At 38.0% G+C, this 21316-nt stretch overlaps 1 protein-coding gene across 1 annotated transcript; it reads left to right on the top strand.

The window, feature by feature from the left end:
• The first annotated feature begins 7982 nt into the window (after window positions 1-7982).
• Window positions 7983-19150, top strand: LOC134566179 (keratin, type I cytoskeletal 19-like). Its single transcript, XM_063425882.1, has 8 exons — window positions 7983-8426; window positions 9120-9202; window positions 9605-9761; window positions 15164-15325; window positions 15431-15556; window positions 17027-17247; window positions 18332-18363; window positions 19053-19150. The coding sequence occupies exons 1-8, from the start codon at window positions 7983-7985 to the stop codon at window positions 19148-19150; spliced, it is 1323 nt and encodes a 440-aa protein (XP_063281952.1).
• The last annotated feature ends 2166 nt before the right edge of the window (window positions 19151-21316 follow it).

Raw genomic sequence — 21316 nt, 5'->3', positions numbered from 1 at the left:
TTTGATAAGGACGTTTTTCTTGCACGTGGGGGCGTGTCAAAGAAAGCTGATTTATGGTGCAGAATTCTGCAAAACATTTATTTATTTTTGTGTGCAAAAACTATAAAGGTTTGAGCATGCAAAAAACATTTTATATTAATGAGGCCAACATTGATCAGATGCATTACAGTTGTACTGGTGCCCAAAGTGTCCCTATAATATTAGCATTTCTACCATAAATTAGACATAAATTAGATTATCTACACATCATGTGCTCACATTTAACACTAATGCAACTTTACATGCTGAATTATGTGTTATGTTCCTCAGTTATTAAATAAAATGTGTTTATGAGTCATGCAAAGAAAAATATGTATTTTTTTATTTTACAATATTTTACTTAACCCCTTAAGACACATGACATGTGTGACATGTCATGATTCCCTTTTATTCCAGAAGTTTGGTCCTTAAGGGGTTAAACTGTTTGTGCATCTCAACCCACAGAAAATAAGGGGAAGAAAAGCATGAAGCATGTCTAAAATCAATCTTTTATAGTTGTTAAAAAATATATACATTAAAACAATATTTTAACAATTTCATAGATGTTAAAAAGTCCAGTAATGTTAGCTTTTTCGAGGTGCACAGTAGAGGGTATCGAAACCCTATGAAACGTGTCCCAACCACTTGGCCAAGACTAAACATGATAGTGTAGCACTCTAAGTCTCTAGCTCTGGGGCTCAATGGTGAGGTGTAACACTTAACTCTTCCCCCACATAATGTCGCAACACTCTGTGATCAAGGGTACTATACTAGGATATTACACTAATGAAAAGAAAGCAGAGAAAATATATCAGTTCAATGGAAACGCAGGTCATTTAATTCTTATTGACTGATTTCTTAAAGAAAGATGAGCATTAAGGAGGAAAATAAAAAAAAGAAATAGCTAAAAAAAAAAAAAAAATCCAGACATTTTTCTTTTTATGATTTTTACATTTGAGATTGTTTTTATTTTTGTCACTCACAATTTCAATAGCTTTTTTTTTTTTTTACAACCCGTAACTATAGTAGTCATATATAGTACTGCAGTTATCTATAGTAAACAGGTATTATGAAATCTGCTGACGATAATAATATATCCCACATGGACGAATGTGACCGGCTGCCTATAACTAGTGCAAATTTTGATGTTCAGGACATCCTGAGGTAATGCTCATCATAGTTAGCTCTTTGATCACCTCACTTTTAACCTTTGATCACTAGTTTTTCAACTAGCATAAGACATATAATTTGATTAATTATATTGCTGTGTAATCTCCTTCTGTAACTTCATGAATGTAAATGGGGTGGTATATGCATAAATGAGTTCATGATGGATCTTTCATTTGACTCCTCTCTGTGTACTATCCTCAGATTTAAGACTTATCAACAACGTTAAAGGGAAACTCCAGTGCCAGGAAAACAATATGTTTCCATGGCACTGCAGGCCCCCTCTCCCTCCTACCACCCATCACTGGTAGCTGAAGGGGTGAAAAGCCCTTCAGGTCACTTACCTGAGACAGAACCCACCGCCGCTCCTCCCAGTTATTACATCAGCCAGTGGGTGAGATGCACATTAGAGCTCTCCATAGGAAAGCATTGAAAATGCTTTTCAATGCTTTCCTATGGGGAATTGAGCGACGCTGGAGGTCCTCACACAGCGTGAGGACGTCCAGCGACGCTCTAGCACAGGTTTCCTGTGCTATGGACAAGGAAGTGCCCTCTAGTGGCTGTCTAGTAGACAGCCACTAGAGATAGAGTTAACCCTGCAAGGTAATTATTGCAGTTTATAAAAAACTGTAATAATTACACTTGCAGGGTTAAGAGTAGTGGGAGTTGGCACCCAGACCACTCCAATGGGCAGAAGTGGTCTGGGTGCCTACAGTGTCCCTTTAAGGAAACCTTTTATGAGTCCTTAGCATTTCTAGAATAGTATGTGCTCCTTCTATGTCCATTGTTAGACAACAAGAAAAAACTCCAGGCAATAACATTTTCATTGTTCCTTGGTAAGAGTACACACTTACTGCCTTTTCTTCTTATGTGCCCCAGAGTAAATACATAGAATAGAATCTTGGCTAAACTTTATTTCAGGGATAGGAAAGGATGGATGGGTCAATGGAGACATTATAAGCAAACTTGATCCAACACAACAGGTACGGACAATTTATATTATCTGCGAGAAAGGAACAGCTTCAGGAATAGGCAAAAGTTATATTATTATTATTTTATTATTTACATAGCGCCATCAGATTCCGTAGCACTGTTAATACGTTATATCAATAGACAAGGGACATAAATGTGATAAAGCTATAATGGAGGAGACTATATTTAAAAGAAGAAAAACGACCACAACAAGTGGACATAAAAATTAAATTAGAGGGGCAAAGGTTAAAAAAAAAATACCAGGAAGTATTACTTTACTGAGAGGGTATTGGATGCAAGGAATAACCTTCCAGCTGAAGTGGTAGAGGTTAACACAGTGAGGGAGTTTAAGCATTTGTTGAATAGGCATAATTCTATCCTATACTTAAGATAGGGCCAGGGGCTAATGAAAGTATTTAGAAAATTGGGCAGACTAGATGAGCCGAATGGTTCTTATGTGCTGTCACATTCTATGTTTCTAGGTTTCTATATACATAGTTAAAACAGGCATGATCAGCAAATACAGACTGGTTTAAGAACACGTACTGGTTCTAATATTACAGCCTAGGTCAAGATAAACCATGTTAATGCCTTAAGGACAAAAGATGAACATTTTCTGTCATGCAGGTCGTTTATTTCTGAAGCTGTGTCCTTAAGGCATTGACAGTAAATGTGATTCAGACATGTTCAGGCAATATTCATATAATCATGCCTGCTCAGCTTCTTAGGTAAGTGACAAATACCAACGGGGTTCTGCACATAATTTTATTAACAATTTCCTTGCCTCGGTACACCTCCAGTCAACGAACAATCTCTGGTCTTTGAAATGCAGGAAAGATTTATTCCTTATGATATCACACAAAAAAGGTCAACATTTCAGGAAAGTCAGTTAGGGACTTAAACGTTAATCTTTTTTTAGATAGGAGACACCAGATAGCAGGAATTAGCTGAACTGCAACATGCCGAATTCCAAAAGAAACTTCTCAAAGTACCTTGCGATATATAGGGACAACGAATGGATCACAACTCCTCTTATGAGTTATTTAAGGCCCTATCGATTTAATATTTCGGATAAAATATTAAAATTAGTTATAATTTTCAAAATAGTGTAATATTTTGATATATCTTACATATTATACATGTTTTTCATATTTGGAAAAAAAAAACATTTTTGAAAACGTTTTAAAACATTAATTTATATGAAAAGCTTATCTACAATTATTACATTGAGGCCTGTATCTGTGATTTGTGCATGTATTCTAGACAACGAAAGGGTAAGGGTAAAACAAAATAATGGTGACTGCATTAATGAATTAAAAAATATTTGTTGGAACCCTAAAAGAGTGTTTTGGGAGAAAACAATTTAGATATATATATATATATTTTATAATTCTTTATTTTATTTAGGCATGTGATTTATACGGTACAGCAAATGATGAAGGTAGTATAACAAGAAAACACAGCATAAGAGCACAGCATAGACCAACCTCTTGTTTTTTTTTTTTTGGTAGTAACAGATAAACAGGCTAAGTATATTTGTCAGCTTTTAAGTAAGAACATGCTTTGTTAACAGGCTGATGAATATGTCAGTAGAGAATTGGGAGAAAATCAGAGAAATCAGGGTGTACTCACTGACAAAGTGAAGGCCCCCCAGAAGGTTGTTAGAGAGTAAGACCCCTAATAGAGATCAGAACCCCATATTATTAGAATTAGTTAAGAAATATTAGACTTAAAAATACTAAAACTTTTTAGAAGTAGTAAACTTAAAATAAGAACATAAACTAGAAATCATCAGCCAAAATATGGGTATCTGGACATAGGTGTGTAGGGTAGCAAGAGTCACAGTCCCTTTTCAGCCTATGCCCCTTTGGGGTAGTTCATCACTCTGCCGTGGTGGAGAGGTCTGCAGGTAGAGGACCCAAGATGGAAGTCAAGATGTCATGTGGCTATGGAGTAGTAAATTGTAAAGTCACTGCATCTTTCCCTCGGCTCCGTTTCCAGTGTGTGACCTTGAGGAGTGTGGGTGGCCAAGACGGAAGCGGTCACGGGTTGCAGCCTAACCGCAAGCTTTACACCGAGAGAGTTAAAGGTATGCTTCAGCTGCTTCTGCCACAGCTCCGGGTAGATTTATCTTGCGAGGAGGGAAATTCAGCGGCCTCCCTGGAGCAGGTTGCTTGATGCACTGCTTCAGCCATGTTATAGAAAACTCCAGGTTGATGTCACAGGAGGATGGCACTGTGGGACTGCAGAGTCGCAGTAGTGGTAGGGGCCTTGGGGCTCATCCCCAACGGCCTAGAAGGAGGGGGGTGGGGGACAGGGCCAGGTTCACATAGTGTCAGGAGTCTAGCTTGGTACAGTTGGGCAGGATAGCAGGGTAGTGACCGTCAACTCTTCTCACCTTCCCGAGGAGCCCTCATCTGGGTAGATGAAGGATGACCCTCCAAGGGACTAAAACACTGCGTGCAAGCCTCTCCTCTGAGCCAGTACTCCTTGTGTACAAGATCCCAGCTTCTAGTTGCCAGGTGCGTGCAAGTTCAGCTTAATAGGTTGAAAAATCAAGCTTGCTGGAGCTGCTCTTTCATGCGACTGTTTAGCATGACAGTCTGGTCCCACCACCTCCACACCCACACAATTTAGACATTTTAAATGTTCCCTACAGCAGGGGTGCACAAAAAAATTAGATCTCCAGGTATTTTAAAAATGCATTTTCCATGATGCTGTGCCGTTGTAAATGCTTGCCAAGCATTGGGATTTGAGATTCTCGACCATTTGGAGATCTACCTTTAAGGCACTCCAGTGTGTCCTAGAGGGCTAGTGTTTCCATACAGAAAGTGCAAGGTGGTCAACAGTTACAATGCATTAAGGATACATCATTATAAAAAAAAAAGTACTAGACACATATGTGGGGAATAGGGAATGGTATGGACCAGGAAAAATTACTGAGGTGTTTTTGGAAGTTCCATAACAGCCACAACGATGGTGTCAAAACATGCATGTTCATATACTCTACCAATCCTTTTTCTTTTGGATACAAACCATTTGTTATGATGCTAATACAGATATTTAAAATAAATTCCAAATGTGTTGCTAGTTAGAAAATATTTTTGGTTACGTAATCTCGTAAGCACTATATCTCCCATTTGAAATTTGAGTTGAATGCTTAATGATATGCATATGGCATTATACGTATCAATGAGCTATATAATACAGAATAATCTTTTTGGACAAGTGTATAAAATTGTTTACAATAGGTTTACAATAGGATATGTCACACAGGGAGTGGTAAATAACACCTCTCTCACAAAATGCATTCAAACAAAATATATCCCATTGTTAAAGGTGACTTTAGGATAAAATATTAAAATTAGTTATAATTTTCAAAATAGTGTAATATTTTGATATATCTTACATATTATACATGTTTTTCATATTTGGAAAAAAAAAACATTTTTGAAAACGTTTTAAAACATTAATTTATATGAAAAGCTTATCTACAATTATTACATTGAGGCCTGTATCTGTGATTTGTGCATGTATTCTAGACAACGAAAGGGTAAGGGTAAAACAAAATAATGGTGACTGCATTAATGAATTAAAAAATATTTGTTGGAACCCTAAAAGAGTGTTTTGGGAGAAAACAATTTAGATATATATATATATATTTTATAATTCTTTATTTTATTGAGGCATGTGATTTATACGGTACAGCAAATGATGAAGGTAGTATAACAAGAAAACACAGCATAAGAGCACAGCATAGACCAACCTCTTGTTTTTTTTTTTTGGTAGTAACAGATAAACAGGCTAAGTATATTTGTCAGCTTTTAAGTAAGAACATGCTTTGTTAACAGGCTGATGAATATGTCAGTAGAGAATTGGGAGAAAATCAGAGAAATCAGGGTGTACTCACTGACAAAGTGAAGGCCCCCCAGAAGGTTGTTAGAGAGTAAGACCCCTAATAGAGATCAGAACCCCATATTATTAGAATTACTTAAGAAATATTAGACTTAAAAATACTAAAACTTTTTAGAAGTAGTAAACTTAAAATAAGAACATAAACTAGAAATCATCAGCCAAAATATGAGTATCTGGACATAGGTGTGTAGGGTAGCAAGAGTCACAGTCCCTTTTCAGCCTATGCCCCTTTGGGGTAGTTCATCACTCTGCCGTGGTGGAGAGGTCTGCAGGTAGAGGACCCAAGATGGAAGTCAAGATGTCATGTGGCTATGGAGTAGTAAATTGTAAAGTCACTGCATCTTTCCCTCGGCTCCGTTTCCAGTGTGTGACCTTGAGGAGTGTGGGTGGCCAAGACGGAAGCGGTCACGGGTTGCAGCCTAACCGCAAGCTTTACACCGAGAGAGTTAAAGGTATGCTTCAGCTGCTTCTGCCACAGCTCCGGGTAGATTTATCTTGCGAGGAGGGAAATTCAGCGGCCTCCCTGGAGCAGGTTGCTTGATGCACTGCTTCAGCCATGTTATAGAAAACTCCAGGTTGATGTCACAGGAGGATGGCACTGTGGGACTGCAGAGTCGCAGTAGTGGTAGGGGCCTTGGGGCTCATCCCCAACGGCCTAGAAGGAGGGGGGTGGGGGACAGGGCCAGGTTCACATAGTGTCAGGAGTCTAGCTTGGTACAGTTGGGCAGGATAGCAGGGTAGTGACCGTCAACTCTTCTCACCTTCCCGAGGAGCCCTCATCTGGGTAGATGAAGGATGACCCTCCAAGGGACTAAAACACTGCGTGCAAGCCTCTCCTCTGAGCCAGTACTCCTTGTGTACAAGATCCCAGCTTCTAGTTGCCAGGTGCGTGCAAGTTCAGCTTAATAGGTTGAAAAATCAAGCTTGCTGGAGCTGCTCTTTCATGCGACTGTTTAGCATGACAGTCTGGTCCCACCACCTCCACACCCACACAATTTAGACATTTTAAATGTTCCCTACAGCAGGGGTGCACAAAAAAATTAGATCTCCAGGTATTTTAAAAATGCATTTTCCATGATGCTGTGCCGTTGTAAATGCTTGCCAAGCATTGGGATTTGAGATTCTCGACCATTTGGAGATCTACCTTTAAGGCACTCCAGTGTGTCCTAGAGGGCTAGTGTTTCCATACAGAAAGTGCAAGGTGGTCAACAGTTACAATGCATTAAGGATACATCATTATAAAAAAAAAAGTACTAGACACATATGTGGGGAATAGGGAATGGTATGGACCAGGAAAAATTACTGAGGTGTTTTTGGAAGTTCCATAACAGCCACAACGATGGTGTCAAAACATGCATGTTCATATACTCTACCAATCCTTTTTCTTTTGGATACAAACCATTTGTTATGATGCTAATACAGATATTTAAAATAAATTCCAAATGTGTTGCTAGTTAGAAAATATTTTTGGTTACGTAATCTCGTAAGCACTATATCTCCCATTTGAAATTTGAGTTGAATGCTTAATGATATGCATATGGCATTATACGTATCAATGAGCTATATAATACAGAATAATCTTTTTGGACAAGTGTATAAAATTGTTTACAATAGGTTTACAATAGGATATGTCACACAGGGAGTGGTAAATAACACCTCTCTCACAAAATGCATTCAAACAAAATATATCCCATTGTTAAAGGTGACTTTGATGAATCTAACAAAAGTACAACTCAGACGCCTGTAAAATACATATAAAATCTTTTTGCTGCCTGTAACACCCACAACCATTCTTATAAATGAAGGTGAGTTTTCATTTTCAAGGAAAACTTAAAATTTGCGAAGTAATAAGTCAGTCAGTCATACAATATTTTTACATCTGTATTTCTGGATTACACTTTGCCTTCACAATGCGACACAGCCTTAACAATGTGTTCCCTTCTGCTGGATCTCCTGTAGGAAGTTGGTGTGTTGGTGTCCACTCCCCAATGTTATCTACGCATTGCTCCTCAGCCTACTCTGGAGGCTTCAGTGGTTCATTAACCACTCATGGTGGGTCAAGAAGAGTTCCACAAACCACTTCTGGACAAAGATTTGGAAGTGTGTTTGGTGATTACAGCCATGAAGTGGGCCTTTCTGGTTGGAAAAATGATGTAGGGTTCCATATAAATGCAAAGGAAACAATGCAGCTCCTCAATGATCGATTGGCTTCTTACTTGGAGGAGGTGTCATGCCTGGAAGAGGAAAACAGAGATTTGGAGAGAAAAATAAAAGCCTGGTATGAAAAGCATACTCCACAAGCTGCACCTGACTACGGCAAGTACTTCAGCACTATTGATGAACTCCAAACAAAGGTACAACATGGGCAAAAGAATAAAAGCGGTCACTTGTAGATGATGAGATAATTTGTAAAAGCCTGTTATGTGATGATAGTCAAATTACATACAATTATTGAATTATGGAAATGTTTTGAAGATAAAACAACCTAATGCAACCTATATCTATACCTACTGTTTAAATGGTGTAGATTATTTGGTTTAAAGAAATATGGGTATACACAATATATTGCATTCCTTAATTCCGGGTAACCAAGAACAACTGTCAGACATCTGTGCATGTGAAAGAAGACTATTATGTCCAATGGGTTCCAATTTAAAACATGGTCTCTTTGGCATATTGCCCTTGTGTAGACATTATGGGCAAAGCATGTAGCACTCATAAATATAACATTACATTTAACACATATGAATTAAATAGGATGTCTTTATTGGCTAAATTAAACATGAATACACATATGTATCCCACTGCATTTTCAATTAGCCATATTTTTATTGTTAGGGCATTGTTTTATTATAAATGTTTCCTTTAATCTTGAAATCTATGTATCGCACTGCATCAAGAAAACATCTAAGTGTAGGCAACCTTCGGAACTCCAGATTTCGTGGACTACATCTCCCTTGATCCAGAGAATGTAGTAACTAATTAATAGGCTATAGAAATTTTTATATAACATGTTTATTGACATTTAATTTTCTCATCTTTCTCAGATTGCTGATGCTAACATTGAAAATCCCAGTCTTGTTTTGCTGATAGACAATGCCCGTCTGGCAGGAGAAGATTTGCAAATCAAGTAAGGACAAATGGAGACAAATTAAGTGAGAAGAGGTAGTAGGAGCTACAGTATAGTCAAGTAATTAATTTCTGGTAAATTATTTTGGATACCATATAGCTGGTTATAAAAGTCAAAATTCCATTTCAATCAGGTACTAACTGTTTGCAATCTATTTGTTACGTGTGTACCACAAGTACTGTCTGTGACAGTGGTTTCCAATCCAGTTCTCGGGGTTTACTGGTAATGCTGGTTTTAGACATTTCCCAATTCTATACGTGCATTGAACACTAATTTTGGAACAACTAGTGTGGTGAATTTTTAGAAAAGAAAAACCATAGAGTGAAAATGTGATCTAGTTTTTATAATTATTTGTAATATGTCTACAATATATTTTCACTTGTCCTATTTTTGATACATAAGATACAATATGGAGTTGAGCCAACGCAACACTGTGGACGCAGATGTAAGCAGTCTACGCAGGGGTCTTGATGTTTTTACTTTGGAAAAATGTGACCTGGAACGTCACTTTGAAGACCTCAAGGAGGAAATATTACATTTGAAGAAGAATCACGAAGAGGTAATGTGTTGAGCAAACTAAAACAAAGACCAGAAAATAATAAAATGTATAGCACTGATGTAAGTACAATATCATAGAACTGTCACGGCTTACCTTTGTTGGGAGTCCTTCAGGCAGAGATTTATGCTCACCCTTGCAAACAAACACAGACCAGGGTGACCGGATAAGAAGCCACTTGGCCTGTGAGTTTGTGCACGGGGGCTGCTCACGATAACCAGGTCGAAGTACAGACAAGGACAAGAGCAGGAGAATCGTCGTGGGTAAGCCAGAGGTCAGAGGATGCCAGAATACAGGATCAACAAGAACAAAGCCAAGGTCAGAAGCCGAAAACGAACAGGACAACAGGAACTCGAAATAACAGGAACCAAACAAGGAAACTAGAGTCAATGAACTGACACTGCCTTCTGGGAGAGGCAGTGTTATATACCTGGCTAACGGCCATCAGCTTCAGGTGTGCTGAGAATATTGGAGCAGCCACAGATAACAGCCAGCCCCCAGTGCTGGATACAAGGCAAGATCGGACTATAGGCAATTCTTGAACTGTAAGGTGGCTCTGAGGCGAAAGAACAGGCCCAGGACTGCAATTTACCCAGGTTCAAATCCCTTGTTGGGCACTTCTGGGGCGACCTCGTCTTGCATTCTGGATGTCGCGGTGAGAACTGTGACAAGAACAGAGGGTCTGTGTGACATTGCTCTACATAGACCAGACTTTTTTGTGTCTATTTATTTTATTGATTTTCAATAAGGATTTGATACAGAAAATGTATACAGTAATAGGCATACAAAATTGGTATATAAACATGAGGCAAGTATGCTGAGGTGCATCTTCCATATTCTAAATGAAAAGACTCGGTAGAAATATTTTATCAACAGGTTTAACAATATCTAATAGAGAACCATAAAGATCACAGATATGTCTGGCCGGACAACATGGTAACTAAATAGTAGAACTTACAATGATAATGTTTTAGAGCTGAGGTCAAGTCTAATTAAGGGCCCCATCACACCCTCTCATCTCTTTTCCTTTCCCCCTCTAAAGCAGATTTATCATTAGGATTCAAATTTCCCAACCTTAACTTGAGGCTAGAAGAACCCTACATTTATTTGTTCATTATGTTCATTCATTCACAATCATTTTGCTTTCATATGTAAAACAGAAACATTGATACTTCTCATAAATAATGCAACCTGTGCTGCCCTTATATCAGTATCATCTATCTTCTCACACTCTCCACATCCCACAAGATCTGAAGGACAGCATGGCCATATATTTTTATATCGTTCTGATGGAACTGGGCGCCCAACCACGTTTCCTTACCATATCTCCTCTAGAAACCCCCAGACTCCTATGCTTTGTTGTAGTGAATTTATCTAATATCTGCCACCTCATCCTTTTCCAATCTATGTTTTATTCTTGGCAATGTTATAAGCAGTGTAATTAGATCATTTGACGCAATATTCTATAGGTCTATCTAGGCTGTAAGATGGAAAAAGTGAAAGAGTTATAGTAAATTTTAAAAACTTTTTTAAGTGCCTGTTTTCCTAATGCTATATTGTCCCTTTCCCCCTCGTGTCCCTTACCCGCCCCCAGCGAACAAAGGGTTAAAAGCCCAGACTTCAGTGCCCTTGGCGCTCTATCGATCTCCTCCTCCAGGAACACCACAATGATGAAGAAATCTAATGTGCATGCACGTTAAAGCTTCCCCATTGGAAAGCATTGGATTCATGCTTTTCAATTGTGATTTTGAGGATGCTTGATGCTTGAAGAAACGATACAAAGCATTACAATGCCCAATACGATTTCACAGAGTTAACTTCCACGAAAATCCAAGTACCTCTAGTGGCTATCTGAAAGACAACCCCTAGAGGTTGTTTTATCCCTGTATTGTAAAAATTGTAATTTCACTTAAATGGTAATGTTTTACATTGCAAGGTTAAGGAGACAGGGACACTTTACCCAGGCCACTTCAATGAGTTGAAGTGTTTTGGGTGCCTATAGTGTCCCATTTTGTGATTAAATATGTTTATTGTCAGTGCTGCGTGTGCTTTAGCTGTGACACCATTTCATAGAAACATAGAAACATAGAATGTGACGGCAGATAAGAACCATTCGGCCCATCTAGTATGCCCAATTTTTACAATATTTTAATTAGTCCCTGGCCTTATCTTATAGTTAGGACAGCCTTATGCCTATCCCACTCATGCTTAAACTCCTTTACTGTGTTAATCTCTACCACTTCAGCTGGAAGGCTATCCCATGCATCCACTACCCTCTCAGTAAAGTAATACTTCCTGATATTACTTGTTGTGGTAGTTTTTCTTCTTTTAAATATGGTCTCCTCCTTTACTGTGTTGATTCTCTTTATGTATTTAAATTTTTTCTATCATATCCCCCCTATCTCGTCTTTCCTCCAAGCTATACATGTTAAGTTCCTTTAACCTTTCCTTGTAAGTTTTATCCTGCAATCCATGAACCAGTTTAGTAGCCCTTCTCTGAACTCTCTCTAAAGTATCAATATCCTTCTGATACAGTCTCCAGTACTGTGTACAATACTCCAAGTGAAGTCTCACCAGTGTTCTGTACAATGGCATGAGCACTTCCCTCTTTCTACTGCTAATACCTCTCCCTATACAACCAAGCATTTGGCTAGCATTTCCTGCTGCTCTATTACATTGCCTGCCTACCTTTATGTCATCAAAAATAATCACCCCTAAATTCCTTTCCTCAGATGTTGAGGTTAGGACTCTATCAAATATTCTGTACCTTGGGATTTTACGTCCAAGATGCATTATCTTGCACTTATCTACATTAAATGTCAGTTGCCACAACTCTGACCATTTTTCTAGTTTACCAAAATCAGTTGCCATTTGGCTTATCCCTCCTGGAACATCAACCCTGTTACATATCTTCGTATCATCAGCAAAAAGAAATACCCCACCATCAAGACCTTCTGCAATATCAATAATAAAAACATTAAAGAGAATGGGTCCAAGTACAGATCCCTGAGGTACCCCACTGGTGACAAGCCTATGCTTCGAATATACTCCATTGACTACAACCCTCTGTTGCCTGTCACTCAGCCACTGCCTTACCCATTCAACAATATTGGAATCCAAACTCAAAGATTGTAGTTTATTGATAAGCCTTCTATGTGCAACAGTGTCAAAAGCCTTACTGAAATCTAGGTAAGCAATGTCTACTGCACCACCCTGATCTATAATTTTAGTTACCCAATCAAAAAAATCAATAAGATTAGTTTGGCATGATCTCCCTGAAGTAAACCCATGTTGTCTCTGGTCTTGAAATCCATGTGTTTTTAGATGTTCAACAATCCTATCCTTTAACATGGTTTCCATCACTTTCCCCACTACTGAAGTAAGGCTTACTGGCCTATAGTTGCCCGACTCCTCCCTATTACCTTTCTTGTGAATGGGCACAACATTCGCTAACTTCCAATCTTCTGGGACTACTCCTGTTATCAATGATTGGTTAAATAAATCTGTTAATGGTTTTGCTAGTACACCACTAAGCTCTTTTAATAGCTTTGGGTGTATTCCATCAGGTCCCATTGACTTATTTGTCTTTACTTTTGACAGTTGAAATAGAACCTCTTCCTCTGTAAACTCACGTGTAATAAATTACTCATTTATCCTTTTTCTTAACTGAGGTCCCTTTCCTTCATTTTCATCTGTAAATACCGAACAAAAATATTCATTGAGGCAGTCACCTAGACCTTTATCCTCATCTACATACCTTCCTTCTTTTGTTTTTAATCTAACTAATCCTTGTTTTACTTTTCTTTTCTCATTTATGTATCTAAAAAAAGTTTTGTCCCCCTTTTTTTACTGACTGTGCTATTTTCTCTTCTGTGTGGGATTTGGAAGCTCTTATAACTTGCTTAGCCTCTTTCTGCCTAATCTTATAGGTCATTCTGTCTTCCTCACTCTGGTTTTTTTTATAATTACTAAATGCTAACTTTTTGTTTTTTACTATTTTGGCCACATCTGCGGAGTACCACAGTGGTTTCTTGAATTTTTTGCTTTTACCGACAAGCCTAATGCAATTTTCTGTTGCCTTCAGTAGTGCAACTTTTAAATAATCCCATTTCTTTTGGACTCCATATAAATTGCTTCAGTCTGATAATGACTCCTTTACACATATTCTAATTTTAGAAAAGTCTGTTTTTCTAAAGTCTAAAACTTTTGTTTTTGTGTGGTGTGACTCAGTCACTGTTCTTATATTAAACCACACTGACTGATGATCACTGGATCCTAAACTTTCACCTACAGTAATATCTGATACCAAATCTCCATTTGTTAACACTAAATCTAGTATGGCCTCTTTACGAGTTGGCTCCTCAACGACTTGTTTTAGAGACAATCCCAGTAGGGAGTTTAGAATATGTGTGCTCCTGGCACAAGTAGCTATTTTTGTTTTCCAATTCACATCAGGAAGATTAAAGTCACCCATGATGATAACTTCCCCATTCATTGTCATTTTAGCTATTTCTTCAACTAGTAGATTATCTAACTCTTCAATTTGTCCTGGGGGCCTATAAATCACACCTACACGAGTTACTGTGTGATTACCAAATTCTAACGTAACCCAAACGGACTCTATGTTCGCCTCACTAACCTTTATAAGGCTAGATTTTATGCTATCCTTTACATACAGGGCCACCCCTCCCCCTTTCTTGCCTTCCCTGTCTTTTCTATATAAAGAGTACCCTGGTATTGCTATGTCCCAGTCATTTTTCTCATTATACCATGTCTCAGTAACAGCGACTAAATCTACACTATCAGTTGCCATTATTGCCACAAGTTCATGGATCTTATTCCCTAAACTGCGAGCATTTGTAGACATGACTCTAAGCTTATCATTTTTTAACACACTTGCTACAGGCACCTTCTGTCCTTGTAATCTAATTTTCTAATTTTAGAAAACATCACTTTTTGCCTACATATTTATCTTGATACAATTCATCTTCTGGAGGATAAATTCTTCATTGGAACTATGTAAACAAAATCTCTCACACCGTCTATCAACAGCACACTCTTCTAAATGAAAATCAACAACACCTGGAGATGCCAAGGATTGAACCCAGGGCCTCATACATGCAAAACATGCGCTCTACCACTGAGCTACATCCCCATTACATTACACCACCCTGATCTATTTCAGCAGTAAAACAAGTCCTAACCATCAGGAAGGATTTTAGAATGGGGGTGGGGGGTGGGGCAAATATGTATTTATTTATTTTGTAAAAATACCACAACATTTAGTACAATCACATGTAATTAAATAAGCCAAAAACTGTAAAGTATAAATATGTTGTTTTTGGTATTTGGGGGTTTCCTCCTACATTGGATTATTATCTGATGTTTTGGTTTGATTTTTGTAGGAAGTGACTCGCCTTCGTGCTCAGCTCGGTGCCAGAGTTAATGTGGAAGTCAATGCTGCGCCTGCAGTTAACCTCAACAAAGTTTTAACAGAAATTCGAGAAGAGTATGAAAAGTTGATGGAACGGAATATAAATGATGTGGAGAACTGGTTTATCAGTCAGGTGTAGCCTATCTTTATTTTCTTTCTTTCTTTCTTTCTTTCTTTTTTTCTCATGACATGAAATAACCGCTTACTCTATTTTGTAAATCTCTTTTTTTTCTATCAGAGTGAAGAACTAGATAGTCAAGTGCTTCACAGAACTGAAAATTTAGAATCCATGAAAAGTGAGACCATTGAGTTGCGCCATACAGTGCAAACCCTAGAGATCGACCTACAAACCCAGCTTAGCACAGTATGTTTTAATGATTTCAGCAAAAGAAAAGCAATAATTTGTAACATCATCAGGTTCTGTGTCCATAACTCATTTCACAAAATCAAAACAATTTATTATTTTAAATTCCAAGAACTTTGAAGTTCAATGAAATTGAAATAACTTAAGGATGTAGGGCAGGGGTGGGCAACCAGATGCAGTGGCCTGCATCCCCCATAATGCTCTTGCACCCATAATGCTGGCAAGGCATCATGCGAGGTGTAGTCCAAAACATCTGGAGTGCCGAAGGTTGCCTATGCCTGATGTAGGGTATGGCGAACTTTGATAACATCTGGATAATCCATAAAACAAAGTAAATTTTATTTCAAATTTGAGGCAAACCAGAGGAAACAAATATGGGGTCAGTTTGGAATCTTAATGCTTAACATCTATGTGAAATTATGCATGGATTATATAGTATTGTATGCTTGAGCATGCAGGTGTCATGTATAAAACAGCTAAAACAGGTGCCGTAGTGCACTGACTTTGAGTATCTTCTAGTGGTTGATAATGCTGCAGTGTGTACTTCATCCAGTAGAAATTAAAAGATGTTAGTGCATAAACAGTGGCAAATTATTAATTTTTGGAACTGCAAAAATTTGTTTTGGCCAGCTCATTCAATGTTTTGGCCATATCCAAACCAATCAATCCATGTGGGATCTACCTGTTAATAAGACTCCACAGGTAAATCCTGGAAGAACCAATTAGTTCGTGTGTGGATTAAATTACTTACAATGATGACCATGTATCTCAGTAAGAGAATTACAACAGTAATGTAGAATAATTATGACAGCTTACTTAGAATTACAGAATTATGTATCATCACATCCCATATGATGCCTCTTTTGATAGTTCTTTGAATGGGCAGGACTAGAAGATGAATCCGTATCCACCAGAGATAGTAACAAAGTTAATGCCCAGAGGTCTGTCCAATGGCACACACCATTGGAATTAGATCAGTGGCTTCCCAGCACATCTTGCTGCATCCACGTCCACTTTTGACTTTACGCCAAATTAGAACCAACCTTTTGTCAGATAAAGAGAGTTGAGCAGATTTACAAGAAAGGATGTGGAGTTTCTTGGCCCCAATATGAACCAGGGTCATGGTGAACACCACCTTCTCTTTCTTCCACCTGTAATAAATTGACCTCCATTAGTATTTGCATTTACTATATGTCTTCATTAACAAAAATACACTCACACTAATTTTCTAAACATGGAAATAGTTTAATGTATCACAAAACAATTTATTTTGGCATTGAGGCTTTAATTATTATAATTTTTTTTAGAGATATTTCCTTTTACCCATAATTATTTACCCATTTCAACCTTAATATAATGCATATTTCTATATTCTATTTATATGAAGGATGGTAATAGGATTTGTAAACATGTTCATAACATGGAAGGCAAGATAGAATGAATTTGTTTTGCTCTGGTTTCTGGTTTTAGAATTGTGCCCTCCAGGACACTTTGACAGAGACAGAGACCATCTACAGATCCCAACTCTCCCAGTTACAAGGTTTTATTGACAGTATTGAAGACGAGCTTGGGCAGTTTAGATGGGACTTGGCACGTCAACATCATGAGTACAAGATTCTAATGGATGTCAAGACTCGTCTGGAGATGGAAATTGCCACTTATCAACGTCTTCTGGAAGGGGAAGACATTTAGTATGTATAGAACGACGTAACGCCACATAAATCTAATGTCATATTTTTATTGCCGATAATTGGTCATCAAAAAGGGCTCATATATTTTATATATTCTTTTTCTTTATTTAATGATGGCACTGTGATAGCCAAGTCATTATTATTGTAATGTGGGGAAGTACCATCATTGGCTAACTAGTTATAATGCCATTGCAAGCTTTCAAGACTACTTATGTCTCTTCTTCCGGCCTAATTATTAATCACTACAAAATTCTATCTTTGTCCTAACATGTATTAAATAAGAGATGGGCCAGTCTTCCATACATTATAAATTTAAAGGGGAAAAAAAAAGTAAAAATGTGTGACTTTCTGGGGGGAAAAATGTGAGCTAATGAATTGAATGTGTATTGCTAACTAAGTACCCAATTTAATATTGTTGGGTAAGATTTTTTTCAAATTATGGAACATTTTGGGCTAAACTTTAAAATGATTTACCATTATGTAATTTTGTGATATTTAGATTTTTTTTCTCTATAATTTTTATATTGTAATATTCTAAAAAAAAATATTTAATAACTTTAGCTTATCCAACAATACTAAATCGAGACCCAAGTGTGCATGCCTTGTATAAATGCATGCCATTACTATTATGTACATTCATTTAACAATATGCATACACGTGTACTCATACACAAGACACATTCTTTCACATATGCCATACAGACAGAAGGTATTTCCCTATAATGGGGTATACATATGATGAAAGTTGCATAGACCAGGTTGGACTTAAGACTTCCAAAACATATAATGCATCACTGGAGCCAATTCAACATTTTAAGAAATTTTGGCAATAAAAATATCACCTTCCCTAATAGTAAGCAGAGTTAAGGGGTTTGTTTGAAGTGTTTGTACTCTGATATTTTAAGCTGTTAGCGATTCTTTACATCCTTTGTTATAGCAAACCACTAAACATTTCTCTGGATGCCATTCTATTATAATTTAAGCGCACTCACCAGAATGAATAACACTTTATGTTTGAACAGACACAATATTCAGTATTGTGAACTTTAACCCTATGTATCTAAATATTTGTCTTTTCTTTCAGTGTTCCCTCATCCCATTACTCAGAAAACAAAGGTAAAAATGATATGAATAATTTGAAAACCTTATTGTAAACCTCAAGAAGATAAGGTAGACCGACTTGTAAATCCGTCAACTGTATGCAGAATTAAAAGTTTGCATTAGCCAGCATTTGTTTAGCAAGTAATACAATTGGCTAATCATCAGATGGTCTTTAAAACTGAGAGGTTGACAGTTGGTTATTCATTAAAAATGTTTAAAGTAAATATATGTATTGACCTGATAGGGTCAATGGATTTTTTCCCTCAGTGTAGAAAAACATGTCATCCTTTGTTATTAGACTCAACGTATTATTTCTCTAAATCGTACTTTGTATATTTCAGTTTATTAATCAATCCAGGAGTTTATGATTATGGCAGCAGTAAATGCTCTTGAGAATTTAGTTTGTTCCCCTTCCCCAACCCTGATAAGTTGCTTCGATCTTCTGATCTAAGCAAATTTTGGCCAAGTCAGGAAAGTGAGAAGATAAGATTGTATTTCAGAAGAAGAAGTAATTAGTTGTGTGCATGTTATTCTGAAGTCATTGAAAATTCTGAGAACACGTTTGTCCGTTGTAGGACAATATCTGACCTTTCACTAGGCACCATCATTGAAATAAAAATATAGCAGGCCTGAACATTTAATTATTAACTGTAGATATTACATATCTGGAATCTTTTTTGATATCTAATTAATTTCTGTTTTAGACTCTCGCAGTGGATTGAAAATATTTTCCATCACAGAAGAGTTTGAAAATGGTAAAATTGTGTCAACTTGCGAGCAAATCCACCATATTAAGAGATGATCTTAATTATGAAATCTGAACATTTTAAGTCTATAAAATAATATATTACTGTTATCTGATTATCTGATCCTCAATTTTGTAATTTAGGAAAATATATTTTTTTCACTTCGACTCACTCATTTGCTCACTATCATATATGGAAATTAAATTGCTGATATCTTTCACTATAATATTACAACTTGATGATAATATAAAGCTATACAGACCACACAAGAAGCAATTCTCACCCCACAAGCTTTCAGTACTTAATAACTTTGCAATTAGAGCTGTACCAGACATACCAGATAAACTATACATTTGCCTTTTAACACCTATACTAACACCTATACTAAGAGATATTAGTAAGGTGCTGCTGAAAAGATCAAAATATATAAATAATTCATAAAGGCACCATGATGTTGTATAAAACAAAGTATTGCATTCATTATACTATACTATAATTACTCTTTAGATTGTATGCATCATGTTTAGGTGCAAATAAGAACAACATATAATATTAAATGAATACTCCAAGCACCATAACCACTACAGTCAGATGTAATATGTATGGTGCCAATAGTGCCCTGGTGGTCTCCCAGAGTAAACGTAGGAATACTTTGCCAACATGCCTCAGGTCCACTGGGTGTTCTGCCACTGGGCTAAGTTGAGAAATGTAGGGTTGTGCCCACTGGCTGAGAGTGCTCAATTGACACACTCAGCCAATGAGCCTTCCCTGTATGGCAGAGCTTAATTCAGTGGAGCTGATGGAAGCCCCATGCATCTGGGTGATGAGCATCTGGGTATGTTGTAAAACATTCTTAAACAGTTTGACTGCTTACTCAGGGAGGACACTAGGTAATCCTGGTACCATAACTACTATAATATGCTGTAATGGTTGTGGTGTTTGGAGTATACCCAGGACCAGTGCAAGGATTTTGACTACACAGGGGAGAATGCATTTTGCCACCTCCACAGTTTCTCCGCAAAAAATGCATCTTCACCTGTGTCCCTTAATCCACCTTTTGAGTTTCTTACCCCCTTTATCTTATTTTTTCATTGTCTTTAGTGCATCATATCCCCTTTTGTCTTACACTCCCCTTTAGTATTCCTAATGCCCCCATTTCTTCCCTTTGTGTGTCTCTTACACCACCCTCTTTGTGTCTCTTACATCCCCACAGTCCTTTTGTGTGTCTCTTACTTCCCTCCAGCCCTTTTGTGTGTCTCTTACTCCCCTCCAGCCCATTTATGCCTCTTTGCTCTAGCCTCTTTGTATGTCTCTTTCTCCACCCTGCCTCTTTGTGTGTCTTTTTCTCCACCCAACCCTTTTGTGTGTTTCTTTCTTCCTCCAGATTCTTTGTGTGTCTCTGTCTACCCCAACCCTTTTGTTTGTCTCTTTCTATCCCAGCTCCTTTGTGTGTCTCTTTCTCCTCTTCCCCATCCCCTCTGTCTCTTTCACCCCAGCCCCTCTGTGTGTCACTTCGCCCAGCACCATGTCTCTTTCTCCCCACAGCTTCTCTGTGTCTCTTTGTCATACCCTAAACACCCTTTGGGTGTCAATCTTTCTGTGTGTCATTCTCCAGCCCCTTTGTGTTTCTTTCTCCCTTTCCCCATCCTCTCTATGTACCTCTTCCCCTAGCCCATTTTGTGTATTTATTTCTCCCTTTCCATATCCCCATGTCTCTTTCTCCCCTCAGCCCCATTTGTGTATCTCTTCCTCCCATCCCCTCTGTGTCTCTTTTCCCCCAGCCCCTCTATGTGTCACTTCCCCCAGCACCTTGTCTCTATCTCTCCACAGCCTCTCTGTGTCTCTTTGTCCCTGAAAAACCTCTGGGTGTGTCGCACCCCCAGGCCATGCGTGTCTCTTCTACCCCTTAACCAGCCCCTGGCTGTCTCTTTCTCCCCTTCCTCAGCCTCTCTGTGTCGTTTTGTACCCCGAGTCCATCTGTGTGTCTCTTTCTCTCTTCAGCCCCTTTGGTGTGTCTCTTCCCCCACTTCACAGTCCCGCTGTGTGTCTTTTTCTCCCAGCACCCCTTTTGTGTGTCTTTTGCTTCCCTCCAGCCCCTTTGTGTGTCTCTTACTCTCCTCCAGCTCATTTATGTATCTTTTACTCCAGCCCCTTCGTGTGTCTCTTTCTCCACCCAGCCTCTTTGTGCGCCTTTTTCTCCACCCAACCCTTTTGTGTGTTTC

Source organism: Pelobates fuscus, chromosome 6, assembly GCF_036172605.1.
Source record: "Pelobates fuscus isolate aPelFus1 chromosome 6, aPelFus1.pri, whole genome shotgun sequence".
Classification (NCBI taxonomy): Eukaryota; Metazoa; Chordata; class Amphibia; order Anura; family Pelobatidae; genus Pelobates; species Pelobates fuscus.
The sequence above is the reverse complement of the archived record's forward strand: the minus strand, read 5'-3'. Positions and strand labels throughout refer to the sequence as shown.